Source organism: Pyrus communis, chromosome 15 (assembly GCF_041283825.1).
Source record: "Pyrus communis isolate YQ-2024b chromosome 15, ASM4128382v1, whole genome shotgun sequence".
NCBI lineage: Eukaryota > Viridiplantae > Streptophyta > Magnoliopsida > Rosales > Rosaceae > Pyrus > Pyrus communis.
The window spans coordinates 37,337,699-37,356,593 of record NC_142579.1 but is presented as its reverse complement, the minus strand read 5'-3'; the positions used below and the strand labels follow the sequence as shown (position 1 = coordinate 37,356,593).

The 18,895-nt window shown below is 34.1% G+C and overlaps 2 protein-coding genes and 1 non-coding gene across 3 annotated transcripts; 1 reads left to right on the top strand and 2 right to left on the bottom strand.

The window, feature by feature from the left end:
* Window positions 1–274: 274 nt before the first annotated feature.
* Window positions 275–1,120, bottom strand: LOC137747354 (large ribosomal subunit protein eL37z). The gene is made up of 3 exons (XM_068487454.2): window positions 982–1,120; window positions 746–881; window positions 275–644 (listed from the first exon to the last, which is right to left on the bottom strand). Exons 1-3 carry the CDS (start codon window positions 982–984, stop codon window positions 493–495), a joined length of 291 nt encoding a protein of 96 aa, XP_068343555.1. The 5' UTR covers window positions 985–1,120; the 3' UTR covers window positions 275–492.
* A 107-nt stretch (window positions 1,121–1,227) lies between these two features.
* Window positions 1,228–1,300, top strand: TRNAF-GAA (transfer RNA phenylalanine (anticodon GAA)). The gene has a single exon. It is a non-coding gene; the product is annotated as a tRNA-Phe (tRNA).
* A 4,176-nt stretch (window positions 1,301–5,476) lies between these two features.
* Window positions 5,477–9,617, bottom strand: LOC137744819 (indole-3-pyruvate monooxygenase YUCCA6). The gene is made up of 4 exons (XM_068484627.2): window positions 8,295–9,617; window positions 7,285–7,533; window positions 6,743–6,865; window positions 5,477–6,548 (listed from the first exon to the last, which is right to left on the bottom strand). Exons 1-4 carry the CDS (start codon window positions 9,060–9,062, stop codon window positions 6,309–6,311), a joined length of 1,380 nt encoding a protein of 459 aa, XP_068340728.2. The 5' UTR covers window positions 9,063–9,617; the 3' UTR covers window positions 5,477–6,308.
* Window positions 9,618–18,895: the final 9,278 nt, after the last annotated feature.

Below are 18,895 nucleotides of genomic sequence, written 5' to 3'. Positions count from 1 at the left end.
AAGAGCTAGGGTGCATGAGTTCGAACTCAAGACATCAGGTGTATGAGTTTTAAGCCAAGCCCTCGGGTGAAAGCATGAACCTAACTTCAGATGCAAAGTGGTCATAATCGCTAACCTACAAGCACATTACCATCCAAGTTATGAGTGCAGTCTAGTAATTCCGATTCATCATCAAAATAGAAGCAACTTCGATCCTAAGAAGATACGATGAAGCTAAAGAGATGCTAGAAAACTCGCTGATCAACCCGACAAGCAAAATAAAGGGCAAACATAATTTGTAATTGAGAGTAATTTTCATTTATATCAAAATGCAGCTGCAAGTGGAGAGAGTCTAAACCATAACCAACTCCTCTAATAACACAATAAGCAACTAACATCCGTTAAACAATGATCCAAAACTTGTTCAAGTGAAAATTCAAAACTATCAAGACAAACAAAACAAAAACCAAATCGAAAACAAAACAGAGTTTGAGTTCAATGGGCTTTGAAAACTTATGAGGAAGCAGCAGCAGCACCCTTTCTCCTCGGAGCAGCCTGAGTACCTTCCAGGAAGCCGCTCTTGAACCTCCTCGGCACATTCCTCAGGTACCTCATCCGCCCGGTTCCCGTCGTCTTTCGGCGCAGCGCCTTCTCACTCCAGTTGTCTGAAACCAAACCCACACAGTTCATCAAAATCCCAAAATTACATAATTTATTCAGAAAAAAAAAAAAAAAAAAACAGTACAAGGAAAAGAGAAGTCGTTACATTTCCTGAGGCGGGCAGCAGGGTAGGCGCAGGCGGAGCAGCGGCTCTTCTGAAGGTGAAAACTGCGGCGGCCGCACCGCACACAGAGTGTGTGCGTCTTGTTCCTCCTCTTTCCAAAACTTCCTGTTCCTTTGCCCTAATTCATATTCCCAAATTCAAACCATTTGAATCTTATATCTAAGTTAAATTGCTATCGAAGCTAGAAAACCAGAGAATGAGAGATCGAGAGAGAGTACCATTTCGTTGGGTGCAGAGAGAAACCTTAGATTTCAGAGGAGTTGAGGGAAATTTCTCGCGGACGAAGATTCAGTGACTTATATAGTTGTCGTCATCGACTAGATTAGGGTTTCATTTCGAATGTTGGGCCTCAAATGGACTGGAAATGGAGGCCCAATAATAATCACAGGCTTGCCATTCAAATGAGCCCGTTAGTCTGTCGACTGTTTATGTTAAGTATACAAAATTGTAAGAACTTAGCATCTGCGGGGATAGCTCAGTTGGGAGAGCGTCAGACTGAAGATCTGAAGGTCAGGTGTTCGATCCACCTTCACCGCAAATTTATTTTTCGTTGTTCAATCTAATACATATAATTTTCTACAAATTTATTTTTTGGTTCATTTGAAAAGAAAATAAAACTTTTATAACCACAGTATGGACTGAGCTTAACAACTCAAAAGTGGTCCCTTGTGAAAAAATGTTGTCTATGTTTTCTACAAAAAATAAAAAATCTACATGATTTGAACTCAATAACAAAAAGGATATTAAGTGTTACTTTTAAGCATGTACATAAGTGATTCAATTTGCTCCGTTCTGAAGTCCTTGTCCATGCCTACATGCTTTGAACTCAATAACAAACGGAGATTAAGTGCCACATGTAAGTATGTACACAAATGACTCAATCCGCTCCGTTTTAAAGTTTTTGTCCATATCTGACTATATATGGCAACAAGCATCGTAATGATAATTAAACTTCTTAATCTCACAACTATATATAACTACAATGATGTGGTGTGTATATATATCGTATCAAACACATACATTATACGTGGAAGATATATATTAATTTTCATAATGTTTCCACTAAGAACAAACATGAACAATGTTGATAGGGCAGTAAGTGGGACACACCAAGATATCGAAACATCAACAATTCAAATTCGTTTTTTCAAAGTAAATTATCGAATTTGTTGAACTGGCGCAATCTTTCTCTTGTCTGGGTTTATTTTTTTACTATTTTTGGTGACAGACATTCCCAGAGGAATAATACTACTAATCATGATTAGAGTGAGCCCCAATATCGTCGATTTGGGAGTGTCTGATTGGTGAACATTTCCGTTGACTAATGACTTACTGTCATCTGATCATGCTACCGACTTTGTGCATGCCAGTCCATTTATAAATTTAGGGTTGGAAATGGTCCATCCCATGCATATCAGTACAAATCAAACCGTTAGGGATAATCAATTTCTTGGACCACAAGAAATTAAGGCATTTTTAAGCCCACTAATTGATGGTCCTTATTGGTGGCCATGTGAATTGAATCATATATGTGTATTTCGTACGTCCTAAATTGCCCTATCATTGAGCTTGTGGATGATATACATAACTTACAAAGGACCACTTTGTGTTTTAAAGCCAAGTGCATTTGCTTAAAGATGCTTTAATTTGTGTTGTTGATTTGCCTAAGTACGTAATTAGCTTTTTAAGATGGTTCTTAAAACCTAATTGCCTTATTTCGTTCTTTACCAAATTTCTAATCGTACCCATAACGTCATAGTCTTCTTTCTTTGTTTCTTTTTATCTCTTATAAGGTCATTTATGTTCCATCTTTCGTATTCAGTAATTCAAATTTCATTACAATTAAATAAGCAGAACGATGTATTCTTACAAAGAAGAAAGAAACGTTTTTTTTTTTGTATCAATAAAGGTTAGGGGGATTTAAACTTGGGACTTCTTCTACCATTGAGAAGTGAGGAATAAAGAAGAACGCTTTACTAATCTTACAAAGAATAATAAGTTAATAACACTAGTCATGTTACACTATTCACTTCTTAAACTAAAGACGACAATTATACCAATAGCTAGTTGACGAAGTGAAAGTAAGCTGAAAGATTGAGTGAGTGACCAATAATTAGTTAAAAAAGTTTAGTGAGGAATATAGGGGGGAAAAAAAAAAAAAAACCTTGTGTTATTAACTTATTATTCATAATTTCATACAGGGTAACTTGATTCGTACGTGTCATCTATTTGGACTTGTTTTATAATAAATCAATACGTTTTCAATGAGTATATATTGCATATTGCAATGTGTCTATTTTAGCCAAAGATTAATAAAAGCAATTTTGATAATTTGGGAGTGTTCTTAACCCTAATTGAAATATTCATACAGCAGTTGTTGTGTCTGAACTCATATAAATTAGCACTAGATTTATTTTTGTTTTATTTGTAATCCATGGATTAATCATATATAGCATTGAGATACAAAAGAAGCTAGCTCATTTTATTAGGTTGGTGGACATGGGCATATATAGTTTGTGGCCTGAGCTAAAGGATCATCATAGACATAAATGAGATGTGGAGAATGAAGTGTCCTTGTTGTGAAGCAGAGCATATATAATTAAGATTCGATTTGTGGTTGCTTCATCAAGGCAATTCGGTCGGAACAAATCCTTCCATGCCTATTGATCTTGTAATCATCATGAATTGTCAAACTCAACTCATGCATTCTCCCATAACATCGTACCACCATAGGTTATTCCCAAGCAAATTGCAACGCAATAAAACATGCAAACAGGAACAAGAAAAACCCCATGAATTTGAGTTTGGCTTTTTCAAGGTAGATAATTTGTAAGGCTATACATGTAGGCATAACTTTTGTATTGTTTAGTAGCAATATGTGAAACTAGCACACGATTATTTTATGTTAACAGATAATCTAAAACCATATTTACCCTTGAAGTTTATGAATGAGATCCAAATTAAAAATTTATTGGCTACAATACTTATATGCATTTAATACAATAACCATCTTGACTGTCTGATGATGATTGTGTAAAATACATATATTCACATGAATTACATCTTAAGGTCAGATGATTATTGTATGAAATAAATATATATATATATACACACACACACAAGTATTTAAGCTAATCCCCAAGAATGTGTTGGCATGGTTGAAATTCACGTATTAAAAAAATAAAAAAATAAAAAAAATTCACAACTTTGTTTAACAAAATGGGTACAAGCTACTAGACCAAGTGAACATTATAAACAATAACTAACCAGGTAATGCTAGAGATACTAAATTTGTTGACAATATTTTGTAAACTAAATGATATGGAAGTTGATGGTTGAATTATTACTTATTGTTGGTTAACGTGTTTATTTTTTATTTGTGACACATTATTTAATTTGCAAATTTAGTTTATCTAGTATTACTCTAACCACAATCGTGACTTTTTCTCACGTGCTCTTTGTTGACAGACATGGACATTAATTTGGATTTTGAACCACTCCATCCTGCAATTTGAGTTAAGTTTTATAGGTAACTTTAAGTAACTGTAATTAGTTGGATGGATAAAACAGATCAAATATGTTGACAATTTAGTTGGGATTCCTTGACATGAGTCAAAATAGATCAAATATATCTTTCTAGATAATGATGAAAGAATTCAGTTACAGTCATGAGAGAATTTAGTCAAGGGCTTATTAACAGTTTGGTTGTTGGGATCTCGAGTTTTTTGGATCAGATTTATTAACGATTGTCTGTTATTGACATGTGTTATTCATATACAAGGACGATTGATAATAGCATATTCTCCGTTATATGATGAATATGGCCACATATTTTGGGATATGATTTAGACTCTTCAACTCTAACAGTTATGTTGGTCGATTCTAATTTTACCCAAGTTCACCGGGATTCTAGTGACCTGAGTTTGTAATGCTTAATTACTGTTTGTATTCATCAATCATAGTATAACTAACACCTCCCCTTTTTTTCTCTAATTTTTTTTTTAAATGATAGAAAATTTCATTAAATCTGAATGGAAACATTTACATAAAGGCTAAAATATTAAACAACCAATCCGACTTAAAACAATCTTATCTATAAATGTCACATTCCCTCGAAACAGAAGAAGCCACTAAATGCGGAGTATGATGAGATTTTGGTTCGCTTTTGATCATTTGAGAAGATGTGGAGTGATTGATAGTTGTTCTTTGTTTGTCTTTCAAATGTGAGAAAATGACATATGCATGCCTACTAGTATAAAGCAAATTTTAATTACTCTCATAATAGTATAAAGCTTAGTAAGTGAGGATTAGCTAGCTAGCTATATATAGTGCTCCTTTAGGAAAAACATGATCAAAATATTTTAATCACGTTGACTAATAATTGTTAGCACTATACACACACACACACACACACACACTATATTTGATGAAGCAAATATTTCATGATTTCATGTAAATATTTGATCCAAGTGCTATGATTAAAACGTGGGTTCTCGATCACTTTCTGTACTGATGATCATATTTTATGTATCCTGGATTGAAAAAGTGGTGGTCCAATCTTCTACTTGGGAGTGAAATCATTTTGACAGCGAAATTTGCATGTCAGCAGTAATAAAAATCTGCAAAAGGTTTGGTGTATAATCTTTATCCATGTCAAGTTGGAAAATGAAAATAGTAGGGTAAAAAGTTTGAAGTCAGTTCATATGATTTTCATTATTCTCAGCAGATCAAGTCAATTTTTCTATTGAAGTTGTCTGAAGACACTACACCCCTCAAAAAAAATCCAGAAAGAAGAAATACAAAAACCCTAGCTAGATAGAGAGAAAGAATAACCGCACACACAACCCTAGCTACGTCAATGTCAATACTAATCTCTCAATTGTCTCTCATCCCAACCCCATTGGAAATAGAGGCAAAAAACCACAATCATTTGCATACACTTGATGAAAAATAATACCAAATCCTACCCTTTAATCTCTCCCACTGATCTCTCTGCCTCTATAAAAAAAGTCATACCTAATTAGAGATCAATAATAATGTACAAGTGTACATGCTAGAAGTTGATGAGGTCCACCCTGCAAAACCGATACCACACACAATGCTTCTTTCTCTCTCAAAGTTCCTCTTTCCCAATCCCCTGCAGCTAGCTTCTTGTCAATTTCAAAAGTAAAGGGGATCGTAGACCTAATTCTCTCCTTTTCAACCTTTTCTTTTTCTTAGGGGTTTTCATTTTTCTTTTTCTCAACTGGAAGAGCACACACTTTACTTTTGGGAAATGATTTCTGCCCACCATTTTCACTTCATGCACGCCCCTTTCTTTTTTAGCCATTGAACTGAACAAAGCAAATATAACCACAGACGGAAATTAAGAGGGAGTGTGCAGCAATCACTACTTTCTTTTTTTGCACATGGTGCCAACCATAAAAAATCGTCCAAGAGGCGATCCTTTGGTAAAAATTTTCCTGGCCAACCCAAATCTCTCTCTCTCTCTCTCTCTCTCTCTCAGCTGCCTTCTCATTGTTATTAGCTCATCAAATCAAAATCATCATAATGATGGTGATGATGATGATGATAGTGGGAAAAGTGAGGCTTTAAAGGGAGTACAATGCTTTGCCTCAGCTTTCCAACACCGTTCAATATCTTCAGCAATTCTTTTGGCATCCATTGAGGCACCAAGTAGTCCACGTTTGGTAAACCCCACTGCATATAACCCACATTCACCTTTCCAACCATTTGGAAATGGCATTCTAGGCAACCCATCTTCCTTTGAAAACATATCACTCTCCTGCAATAACATATATATAAATATTAGGGTAAACTTTTATTCCCTATACATAATAATTAGGGTAAAATTTTATTTATAGACTTCCGTTTGTTAGACAAACGCTTTGTACATATATATTGTCAAATTTATATGTGCATAACACATTCATGCAAGAATCAATATAATCAATATTAAAGTAGGAATTGAGTTGGTACCTTTAGCCAAATGGGCACATTGCTTCTGTAACCTGTTGCTAAGACAATGGCATCAAATTTCTCCGTTCGTCCATCAATGAATTCTATAGCGTGAGGTTTTAACCTCTTGATGGCTGGACATACCTACAATATCATATAATATAACAAGTCAGAAAATAAGGAAAGTGAACTATGTGTCGACATTTATATGTATAATAAAAGCAAAAGAAGCTAGACATATAACATTTTGATAGTAAACAAGATTCTAAGAGCTCCATACATATTTTGTTCTAGTTACGGGGAAAATATTTATTATTAAACACGCTTAAAATGGTTCTATGTAACGTCAAATCACCATAATATGTTAAACTGTCTGATAAGAGAAAAACTAAATTTAATTGTTCGTGGGACTGCTATTACATCATAAAGCATATCTAGATGTACCATCATTGGAAAAAATACTGTGTAAATAATTAAAAGCAATGGCTGGCAAATAGTAAATTAAAAGAAAAAGAGAAGATTAAAGTGAGATTGAGAAATGACTTGATGAAAAAGCTTGGTACCTCAACGTCTCCACTTTTGATCTTTGCTAGTGTACCAACGTCTAAGACAGGGGTCTTTCCAGACAAGTTCTTGAGCTCCAAGGGACCCAATTTCGGTCGGTCTAATCCGAGTCGAGAGGTATTGCCGAGAAGCAGCCGAGACGCAACCAGCAAGAACCGATCCACAAGTCGCATGGGCAGCCACTTGAGCAACCACATGGACAGCCCAAACGTTGATTTTCCAAGCATCTCTCTTGGTAAGACATGTACCTGATTAATTCAAATATAAAAACACAAAAAGATAAAATTAAAATTACACTCGAAAAAGCTCAAAAGGCACAAAAAAAAAAAAAAGAAAGGAAAAAAAAGCAATCAAACAATTAACATGGAGGTGATGTGTGAGTCCCATTCCATGTTGTTTGCTAGGACTTTGCCTAGCTAACTCTAGCTAGTTAATTGCTTCATATGCCAAGGACGAAATAATATTAAGGGCACAACTATTTCTTTATTCTGAGAAAAAAAAGGTTTGGAAGCAAGAGAGACATATGAAGCTTCTGACCAATGCTACGCATGCTTTGGTGTTCCAATAAAGTAAAAGATGAAAGGAAATTTTGTTTTGCTAAAAATAGGGTTTTATATTCATGTTTACTCAACTTTGAACAAACCATTGGAACTTGAAATGATAAGTAGTTTGAGATTGTTTGGGGGCTTTTATTTTATTTTTTTGGACAAAACAAAAACCAGTTAATGGCTCTAAAATAGAAAATATAGCACAGAGTACAATTTTCTCAAAACTGGTGTTTCCATTATATATAAATACATAATTTGTGTTAAAAAAATCATTCATAGTTTTATTCTTTAAGAAAAGAAATTAGGACAAACAATTGAGTGGTGAAAAAGTGAGTAAAAAACCGAAGAAACACAAATTAAAACTTGTTAAATACAAAATCAAAAACTCAAGGGCACCAAAAATCTTATAGCACTTTAATGGCATTTGTTTAGAGAGAGAGAGAGAGAGAGAGAGTTCTTACTGTATCTCTGACCACAAGAGAAGGCCTAGCATTATGATTACATAGATCCAAGCACACCTCCATGCCTGAATTTCCACAACCAACAACCAAAACTTTATTCTCTCTAAACTCTTCACCACTCTTGTACAAACTTGTGTGCCTTATAGGCCCTTTAAATTCTGTCATTCCCTCAAGCTTCGGCACCACCGCCTCTGCATTCTCACCGGTGGCGGCAATCAACCACCGGCACACATACTCCATCTCATCACCACCTTTCACTCCCGTTGTCCGCACACGCCAAAACCCGAGCGTGGGATCAAACTGGGCACTGGCCACGGTCTCATTGAACTGTGGCCTAATGTCATACTTGGTAGCATAATCTTCAAGGTATTGAATGAATTGTTGCTTTGTAGGGTAAGTTGGGAAATCATTGGGGAAAGGCATGAAGGGTAGCTCACAAAATTGCTTCGGCAAGTGAAGGCGAAGGCGGTCGTAGGTCTTGAGCTGCCATAAGGAGGCTATGCAATTGGATCTCTCCAGGATCACACTCGGTACACCTTTTAACTTGAGACATGCGGCGGTTGCAAGCCCTGATGGCCCTGCACCTACGATGACCGGCCCCGGAACACACACTACGAGTCTAGACGACGGTGATGGTGATGGCGATGATGCTGACGAGGATGAGGACGAAGACAAGGAAGACTTGTTGCTCATTTTGTCAATGAAATAATAAGGATCATGGGATTGCTTGCCTTGTAATTCTCTTGTGTTGTAGTAGTCCATGGACATCTAAGCGACGATATGTAACAAATTAATTTAATTCAAGAACAGAAATAGTGAATTAAAAATTGAAGAAGCTAGCAGAGGAATTGTTAGTGAAGGAAGGAGCTTGGTTTGAGAGGAAAAAAATAAGTGAGAGGAAAACATTGGGAGAGGAGGTGTAGGTTTTGGAACTGTGTGAGTCTCTTAATCAGTCTAAGTTTAACTGTTTTAAGAGGGGATTAAGCTGATGGTTGGTTATACAGAGTTAGTGGTGATCAAGGCGTTTTCTCTTTCTCTCTTATCAGGGAAAGATTAGGCTTGTGAGGGCGATTCCTTGATTTATGGAGCGGATTAAGAGGGTCTTATCTATTTGTGAGAATAAGTAATTCGTTTTTTTTTCCTAATCCTAATTTTCTGTGTGTTGTTCAATGGGAGGGTTTAAGCGGAGGAATGAGCAAACTACGGGACTAAATCAGCATCCAAAACAAGGAGGGAGGGAGAGAGAGAGAGAGAGAGAGAAGGGTGGATAGATTGATGGTGAAATGTGTATTTATATTCCTTATTGTTCTCATACAGGAATTTATGTGAGGAAGGCTAAGCGGTGAAGAGATATAACGCAAGTGGGGACATGATATGAATATTAATAAAACCATTAAGCATATTTTAAAAAAAATATAAAAATATTTTCTTATAAAACAGTCACAATTCGAATCGAAATATTAACAATGAAGTTGATTACTGTTTGAACATGTAACAAATACATCTTTTAGTTTATCTGAAATTAGAGGTGTGAATGGATGTCCTTAAAGGGCACAAATTCTTTTACATAATCCTAAAATAATGATCCATATTAGGATAAGTAGTCACTAATCTAGATGGATTTTCTTTCAGCCACTAATCTAGATGATTAAGGGATGTGAATTATTGGCATTGGAAATTGTGGATCGGACCAACTTGGTTTGGGCCTCGGGGCGGTGGAGTATGAATTGCATCCAAGATACCATTCACATTACATGGGGATACTTTAAGAGCTGTGGTTGATTTGTAATCATGGAAATTTAAAGTAGATGTACTACAAGCAAAAACATGTTTTTGAAAGTAATTAAAAATCAAAAGTGTGAAAATTAATAAATTCTTGGGCTGAAGAAAAAGAAATATTTTGAATTTCTATTATAGTGCATTTGAATTATGGAGTTAGCTAGATGTTGTTTTAGTTGAAAATTACAAAGCATGCCGAATTAGAATTCTATAGAATGGATGACTCGTTTATATATATATATATATATATATATATATATATATATATATATATATACACACACACTACATACATATATGTATATATAAATTAGAGTTTTATTTAATTGTGAAAGTGCGGTGGGCTTGGCATTTGATTTTCAAAGGATTGGTGTCCATGAAAAACAGAACTTGGCTGCTGCTCCTACTGCTAATCAATCATAGATATATAATTGTCCAGGTAATTGATTTTTACTGTTCATCCATAAAATTAATGTTGTAAACAACAACATGATGGTAGTGACAACAAATATTTGAATTTTTTTTTAAACGGTCGATATTTTTCTAAAAATATCGAAAAAATCAAAGAAAGACATGAGTAAAGTCTAAATTTCACCATATATTAGAGAAACTCTTAATTTCAACTAAAACCGACACATTTCGTCAATATTTCTAACACATCGGTTAAATATCGACAAATTGCCATATGACATTCCCTAACGTTTCATTTTAAATTTTCATAATTTCTATCGAAGGCAACCGCTATCGATATCGATATATCCATTAATATTTTTACAAATTTGTATATCGATACTTCTACCAATACCGATATTTTAAACACTGATAACAACAACGAGAGTGGTGCTTATGTGTCAAGGTACTGGATTTGGAAAATGGTTTAATAGAATTTAGTTAGTTGCTTTTGCTAATGCAAAATTATAATTAAAAAATGTGTACAAAACTACATAAGTAAGGAAATAGACTACACAATACTGACAATTTTGCGTTTGACTTGCAAATTGCAATCTCTTAAAAACATAGATATGTCTCTGTTTTTGGAGTTAAAGTTTATGAAAGCATTGCCTAGAGAGTACAACCGATAATTCAAAATTAAAATATTTTCAGTTTGGAATTTGATAATGGAATTTTGTACTTACACAGTTGACTAGACTTAAATGAATAGAACAATGGAAGGGAGAAGAACAATATATCCGTAGGAGAAAGTACATGGGTTTATATTATGAAACCCAACGGCAAAGACAAAATTTTGTCGATGCGGGGGCGTTAAAAGATTGCGATAGTGTAATAAGACACTATGTGTTCCCACTGAGTCCCAACCAGATTAAACCCAAATCTCAATTTTAAGTAATCGTTTGCTAACTGTTCCACTTCACTTTTAGAACTACTTAGACATTAAAATAACTTTATATATACAGTATCAAAATCAGGGGAACTCATTTTATGACACATATTTTGACGCTGGCCCATTTTATAGGCCCCAATCCGTAATTTTCTTTCTAATTATTCAAATCGTCTATATTTCAATTCATCATTCATAGATCATTCTTTCAAAAAATAGACAAATTCAAATCATTAATACATTTGTTTGTAGTGACGAAAATGGAAAAGTATAGTTTTGCATAGAAACACTAAAAATGATTGTCATGTAGTTAACGGTCTTATGATTTCGAATTTGGATAATTTTTTATAAACATGATCTGTAAAGAAGACCTAAAAGGTAAATTGTTCGAATCGTTGATAAAAATGAAATCACCATTGTGCTAAAAAAACCGACATATATGTATATATGTGACAGAAAAATCATCCTTATACTAGACCACTATATTTGATGAACCAAAGAAAAGAAATCGTTGAGCCTAAAGGTCAACACTCTCAACACAGCACCCAATACTATGCCTCCCCTACTATTTTCCTTATGTTCAACTCTATTTTTGTTTTGTGATTGTTGTCACACTGATAAAAAGATTAATAATCTAATGCAAAACCCGAGGAAACCAATGATTTAAGTAAAATGCAACGACAAGAACCCAAAAATTGTAGCTAGCATCTGCAAGCATACCTAATCATTGGAAAATATCAACAAAATTAAAAGCGTTGTGGAAACAAGGACCATAATATTATCATGAATTGGACGTACGTACGAATTCGAGGGCCACCTCTGGAGATGCTATATGTGGGTTGTTATGATTCTTATGAATTTCTCATCAAAAGAAATCATTTCGACACTCATTAGATGATATGAATTGGTTCAATGGAAGTAGATTATTGGCCCTCAAATCACCGCAGTGTGATCAATTTTCTGTCCCACTAAAAGTCTTCAAAAAAAATTGACGTATTCAGTTGTTTTTAATTGGTCTCACACTCTTCCAAAATAATATATTTTTAACAACGAATATTTTTTTTTTCTTTCAAATAGAGAAAGACTAGACGAAATTAACTTTTCGACAATAGTCTAGTGTGGACACCTACCCTTCTTCGAAGAGGTGAGAACCATTACACCCATAAACCCCTCGTCTGTCTCCCCCTCCCTCCCTCCCCTCCACCAAATTTATTGATAATAAATGAAAGTAAATGAAAAATAAACAAGCGGCGGGACTATGCCAAGACCCGCAACGACAAAAACGATTATAAGGACAAAAAGAAATGTCACGAACATGACTGAAGACTACAAAATCTAGAATCGAAGACCACCAGAAAAATCAAATCCTTTAATTTGGTATTTCACAAACAACTCACAAATCCAACCCAATTCACAGAATCATTTTCCTGATATATAAGAGTTCATCTTCTTCATAAGTCCCCTATTTATTTTCTGCTCATGTAGTTACTTGAAGATTTGTAGCCGAATAGCTCTTCAATAACAACAACAAATTCCTTCTCAACCTTCCATCAAATACTTTGAAATCCTCCATAGTTGTAATCCTTTGAGACAAAATGCAGAGTGCCCAACCCAGAACCGTTTATCCTGTTCAAAATTCAGAAACCTAATTAGGGATTCCACTCGAAAGGAAAACCGAATCCCATAAAAAATGAATTGAAAACCTAGAAAAATCCAATCCCAGAAAAATCGATTTAAAAACCCAGAAAAATCAATTCAAAAACCCAGAAAAAGGGAAAATACTTGCAAATCAGGTCTTGCAGACTTGGACTTTTTAGATTCGTTTGAATCGTTTCTGCCAAACCCAGGTGCAGACTTAGGGATTCTTGCAGACCTGGAAATTCTTGCAGACTTGGAGATCTTTTGGACAAACGAGAAGGAGGTAGAGAGAGAGACAGTGGGAGGGAAAGTTCTCAAGCTTGAGGCGAGGCGAAGCAAGGGAAGCGGGGAAACGGGACTAGCAATCCCCTCATTTTCGGGGGCTCTCGCTAAGCCCAGCTAACGAAGAGTTTAGTCGGCACGAGTTTGGCTTAATCCCATTAAACTCAATCCCGGCTTGCACCAAACACAGAATAATAATCCTACCCAAATAGTCCAGTCTAGTGAAACTTAAGGTAGCCAAACAAACACGCCCTAAATGTTTCTAATCTCTAACCCAAGCTATATGCATGGCCTCAACGAAAGCAAGAATATTTTTGCAACTACTGAACATCCAAATTTTTTTTATGCAAAAGCACCAGGCCCATCTTCCGATAGCGAAAAGGCTAAATAGCCAAAATGATCCCTGAGATATGCATAACACATCACTTTGGTCCCTGAGATTGTCCACCATCCATCATTTTGGTCTTTCCGTTAAAAACTCTTTGAGCAATTTTCAAAACTTCATAACTTAATTGTTTCTTAACCAAATTCGACCCATAATATATCAAAATGAAGATAGGAAAGTGTAAAACAAGATTATACCTATTTGGAAGCCCAATAATTGCAGGATATGGCCGGAAAATAGCCTCAAAGTTGACTGGTCCGTGGAAAAACTGGAAAACTTACCGGAAACTAGGTAAACTTTAAACGTTCATAACTTCTTTAATACTCAACGAAATTGAGTGATTCAAAAGCAAAAATCATACTTCTCGACGGCAAAAATAGAATGGTATCTTTTATGATGGCTAATTCACCGTAGTTTGGCCGAAAAACAGCTCGAAAGTGGCTAACCATTTTTGAGTTAGCCATTTTTGAGCCTTTTTCCGACACAAACACTGCGATTTATCCGTCAAAAGAGGTACCATTCTCTTTTTCTCGTCGAGAAGTATGATTTTTGTTTTTGAATCACTTGATTTCATTGAGTATTGAAGAAGTTATGAACGTTTAAAGTTTACCCAGTTTCCGGCGAGTTTTCCAGTTTTTTCCGTGGACCAGTCAACTTTGAGTTTATTTGCCGGCCATGTCCGGCAACCATTGGGATTTTAAATAGGTATAATCTTGTTCTACACTTTCCTATCTTCATTTTGATATATTATAGGTCGAATTTGGTTAAGAAATGATTGAGTTACGAAGCTTTGAAAATTGCCCAAGGAGTTTTTAACGGAATAACCAAAATGATGTAAGGTGGACAATCACAGGGACCATTTCTATTGATTTTCAATCTCAGTGACCAAAGTGATGTGTTATGCATATCTCAGGGACCATTTTGGCTATTTAGCCTACAAATCACCCTAAATCCTGACAATGAAATATTGTGATATGAAAATAGATGAGGTTCAAAAGTTTGTCAAGTTGTATAACAACATCAGGGGGTTTGTGACTGTGATAACGTAGGGATCCTTAGGCCATCTCCAACCGAAGACTGGCTAAATGGCTCGTTTTAGCCCTCTGGCCCTCCAAGATATTAATATTTTAATAAACAATACATGACCATATTTGCCTCCATCTCCAACCGAGAGCCAAAGGGCCATAGGGCACATTTTAGCTCTGTCATAAAAAACCATTTCCAACCGAGTGCCAAAAGGCCAAACATAATTTATTATTTAAATTTAAAAACTACAACAACTTAAATTTAAAAACAACAACTTATATTTAAAAACTACAACTTAAATTTAAAAACGACAAATTAAATTTAAAAACTACAAATTAAATTTAAAAACAACATTAACTTAAATTTAAAAACTACAACAACTTAAATTTAATATCCATAATCAACATTGAAGGAAAGATTTTTGAAAGAGGTAAGAAAATATGAGAATTGAAATGGTGAAAAATTTGTTAGGAATGGTGAATGAATGGTTTAGGTATTTATAGGAAAAAAATAGAATTGTTAAGAATTAAAAAAAAAAAAAAAAAGGGCCCAAAAAACCAAAAAAATTTGAATCCAACGGTAACTGGCGTCAGATAGCCGTTGGATTCAAAAATTTGTTTAAGCATTCCTATCGAATATAACCGACATGATTAATAACAATGTTGTCGGTTATATTCGACAAGAATGCTCACATTTCTGGCCAGCACGGGGCTAGCTGGATTGGGCCAGCCCTTTGGCCCTTTCAGATTCCGTGGGGCCCACAAGCCCTTTGACCTAACCCTCGGTTGAATACGGTTTTCAGGCTATTTTCGACTCTCTGGACCCTTCAATTGAAGATGGCCTTATAGAAACATAAATCTTCTCATTTATATATATATATATATTTTATGTGTTACAACATTTTAATATGTTTGGAGAACGAAATTTATAATATGCACAGGTATTTAATTATGTGAGTTCATGAGTTGGTGGGAAGGAGAAGAGATAGAATACACATGTGGCATATCTTGGTTCCGTAGGCCTGTCAAGTGACGCATATGGTCCTTGTACAAACATATATGTATATATATGCAGACCTTGGGGCTAGGGCAGCTAAGCACATTTCTGAAGCACATTGCTTTCAAACAAGAGCTCTACTGAGAAATTTATCATGGATAAGAACTTGATGCTGATATTGGGTACGTAGCCTTGCTGTATGTCATTCATTAATATATACACGTGTGTGTGTATATATATATATATATGTGTGTGTGTGTATATGTATGCCTTTCTTTTGACTTCTTCTTCTCTTCTTCTTGTATGTCATTCATTAATTTATACACATAGATATATATATATATATATGTTTGTATATGTATGACTTTGTTTTGACGTCTTCTCTTCTTCTTGTATGTCATTCATTAAAATACACACACACATATATATATATATATATATATGTGTGTGTGTGTGTGTGTGTATGTATGACTTTCTTTTGAAGTTGGGTGAAATATGATAAGGCCGTAGAGTTTGGTAGTGGGTAATATCATTGAACTGTGGGGACTGCTGCTATGCCACTGAAGTTGGTGCACGGCAAATAGCAAACATCTCCATTAGGAAAAATGGTGTTTTCTTTTTTGGAAAAATATGAAGTATATTGATTAATTACCTATCTATTAGGCCAGGTTTCTAGTATGATAAGGATTATGATTACTTTTTTTTTTTTTTTTTTTAAGGAGGACAACGAATGGCAAGCCATGGTTATCCATTAATTTCGAGGATCGGAAAGACTCACATGATTATTTCAGCCTTTTAGATTGATTTCCTATTCATTTGAAGATTAGGTCTTCCAAAATACAGCTCCATATGAATTAAGTCTTGATAATATTTAGATTTTTTTTTTCGTGATGTAGTTTTCTTGACAAGTTTTATCATTTTTTCTTCGTGTATGTATATTCAAATTTCTGCAATCAATTTCTATTCTTTCCGTCTTGAATTAATTTGCTAATAATTCATACACAATACATTGAATCGTCTAAGTAAATGAAGCTAATTCAAGTAGCAAGAGAGAGCAAGTGGCCCTTTGTCACGGTGGTGGAAAAATATTGAGTCATTGCATGGCGGCGTGAGTTCGAATTCCGCTCGTTGCTAATCTAAATTCTAATTTAACAAAATCTACCGTTTGACAAAAAAAAAAAAAAAAATTAGTGAGGGAGAAAAAAATTGAGTTAAAACATGAATGTGATCTCGACTCAGATAAAATCAAAATGTTCAAATTAGCTTCCTCGGCCAAATTAAATTCATATTTACATGAATAACTATACAGTTGTGTCGTATGTTTATACGCATACAATAATGCATATTTACGATCAGCTGGTTACTTCATTTTCTAGGGTGTACGTGCTTTGGCTTGATATGCATGTCCCAATCCTGAACGATGCTTATAAAATTTTCTAAGCCACTACGGTGTCTTGAAACTTAAAATTTTGTTTTGAAAAGTGCCCCATTATTTGATAAGGAGCAAACAACCATATGTGCTTAATTAAGAGGTTTGATGATATCGTGCTGGCTGCCCATAAAATTTTCCTAATCATACCGGCATCAAAATATTTATATATCTCAGTATTCAATCTAGGAAAGCACTGCAAGAATTTTTTTCATGGGAATCGCAGCCATATTGTCATATATATTTTTTTTAAATAAATCTTTTGCGTTATAATATGGTGAGAACAACGAGTTTTTAGTGATTGAAAGACGAGTTTATATGTTGTTGTATAGTATTATTGTTACTTAAGGCTCATTTGATAACTATTTTAGAGTTTTCATAAAAATGAAAATTGAAAACCAAAATAAAGCTATTTTTGAAGACTAAAAAAAGTAGATTTCAGTTTTTGATTTTTCACTCTTCAATTTTTTTTTAACTGAAACAAAAATAGTTATTAAACGGCCCATAAATAAAACATGTATTATAGCATGCATGAATATAAGTACTATCACGTGACAATGTTATACTCACATTGAGGCCGAGATGCCCTTACCCTCCTCTCCTAAAACGGGTGGAGATTATGTTACTCTTCATATTGCCAATTAATTTTACTGAAATTTTGATATTACCCCTTGAAACTATATTTTCCTCTACTAAAACCCATCTCCTTTTGTTTTCTTGAATAAAGCCCATTGACTACCCTCCAATTAAACAAATTCTTTAATTAAGTTTGACTTTTCAAATTGTGTATTTTTCGAATGCCTAAACTACCCCTATTAATACTTGGATGGGGTTTTTGGATCAGTTACTTGTTATATCCATTTAATTAATTTTATATATTTTACAAAATAATTCATGCCATTCATTGTATATTCAATGTATTAACTTTCAAATTGTTATAACGTGCCAATTGAAAAATAATAATACTAATTTCATAATTTTGTGCATTACATATATAAGTTAATTTACCTACCAACACAACAATAAACCTAAAACAGCTTCGGCTAATATTCCAATCCCTAATACACAAAACAAAAGCTATATGTTCCGCACAATTCTTACCTACAAAATAGTCTAATTTACCTATTACATCAAACCAAAATTTAAAGGGTCTAGTTTACTTTCAAAATGGTCTAATTTACCTACATGATTTATGTGCATTAGATTAAAAGTTTATTTAATTGCCTACAAGCACAAACCCACAACATTCGAACATTATCTAATATCACTAATTTTTATTTTATTTTTGGAATAGGTAAATTAATTTAAATGTAGGTAAATTAGTATAATACTAATAAGTAGGTAAATTAGTATAATATTAATAAGTAGGTAAATTAATTAAAATGTAGGTAAATTAGTATAATATTTTATAAGTAGGTAAATTAATTTAAATGTTGGTAAATTAGTATAATATTTGTATGTAGGTAGTTACATGATTCAAAATGCTGGTTTATTAGTATAATATTTTATAAGTAGGTAAATTAATTTGTATGTAGGTAATTACATAATTCAAACAATATTATTTTTTCCGTACAAGATTGTCTTTCTCTTTTAAATTTGGTAAATTAATTTATATATGTTGCTAATATTTATGATACAAGAAAGGTAAAATATCCATATGGATTTAATTGCTCATCATAATTAGGATGAGTAATAACATTTATTGACCAAATTAGGATTCTATGGCA

Bases quoted from the DNA above. Each gene is read 5' to 3' on its own strand.
- LOC137747354 (XM_068487454.2), bottom strand. The intron at 645-745 runs GTAACGACTTCT...GTTTGGTTTCAG, and splicing joins TGCTGCCCGCCTCAGGAAAT to ACAACTGGAGTGAGAAGGCG.
- LOC137744819 (XM_068484627.2), bottom strand. From the start codon at position 9,062: ATGTCCATGGACTACTACAACACAAGAGAATTACAAGGCAAGCAATCC. The intron at 7,534-8,294 runs GTAAGAACTCTC...TGAATTAATCAG, and splicing joins CTCTTGTGGTCAGAGATACA to GTACATGTCTTACCAAGAGA. The intron at 6,866-7,284 runs GTACCAAGCTTT...ATGATATTGTAG, and splicing joins TCAAAAGTGGAGACGTTGAG to GTATGTCCAGCCATCAAGAG.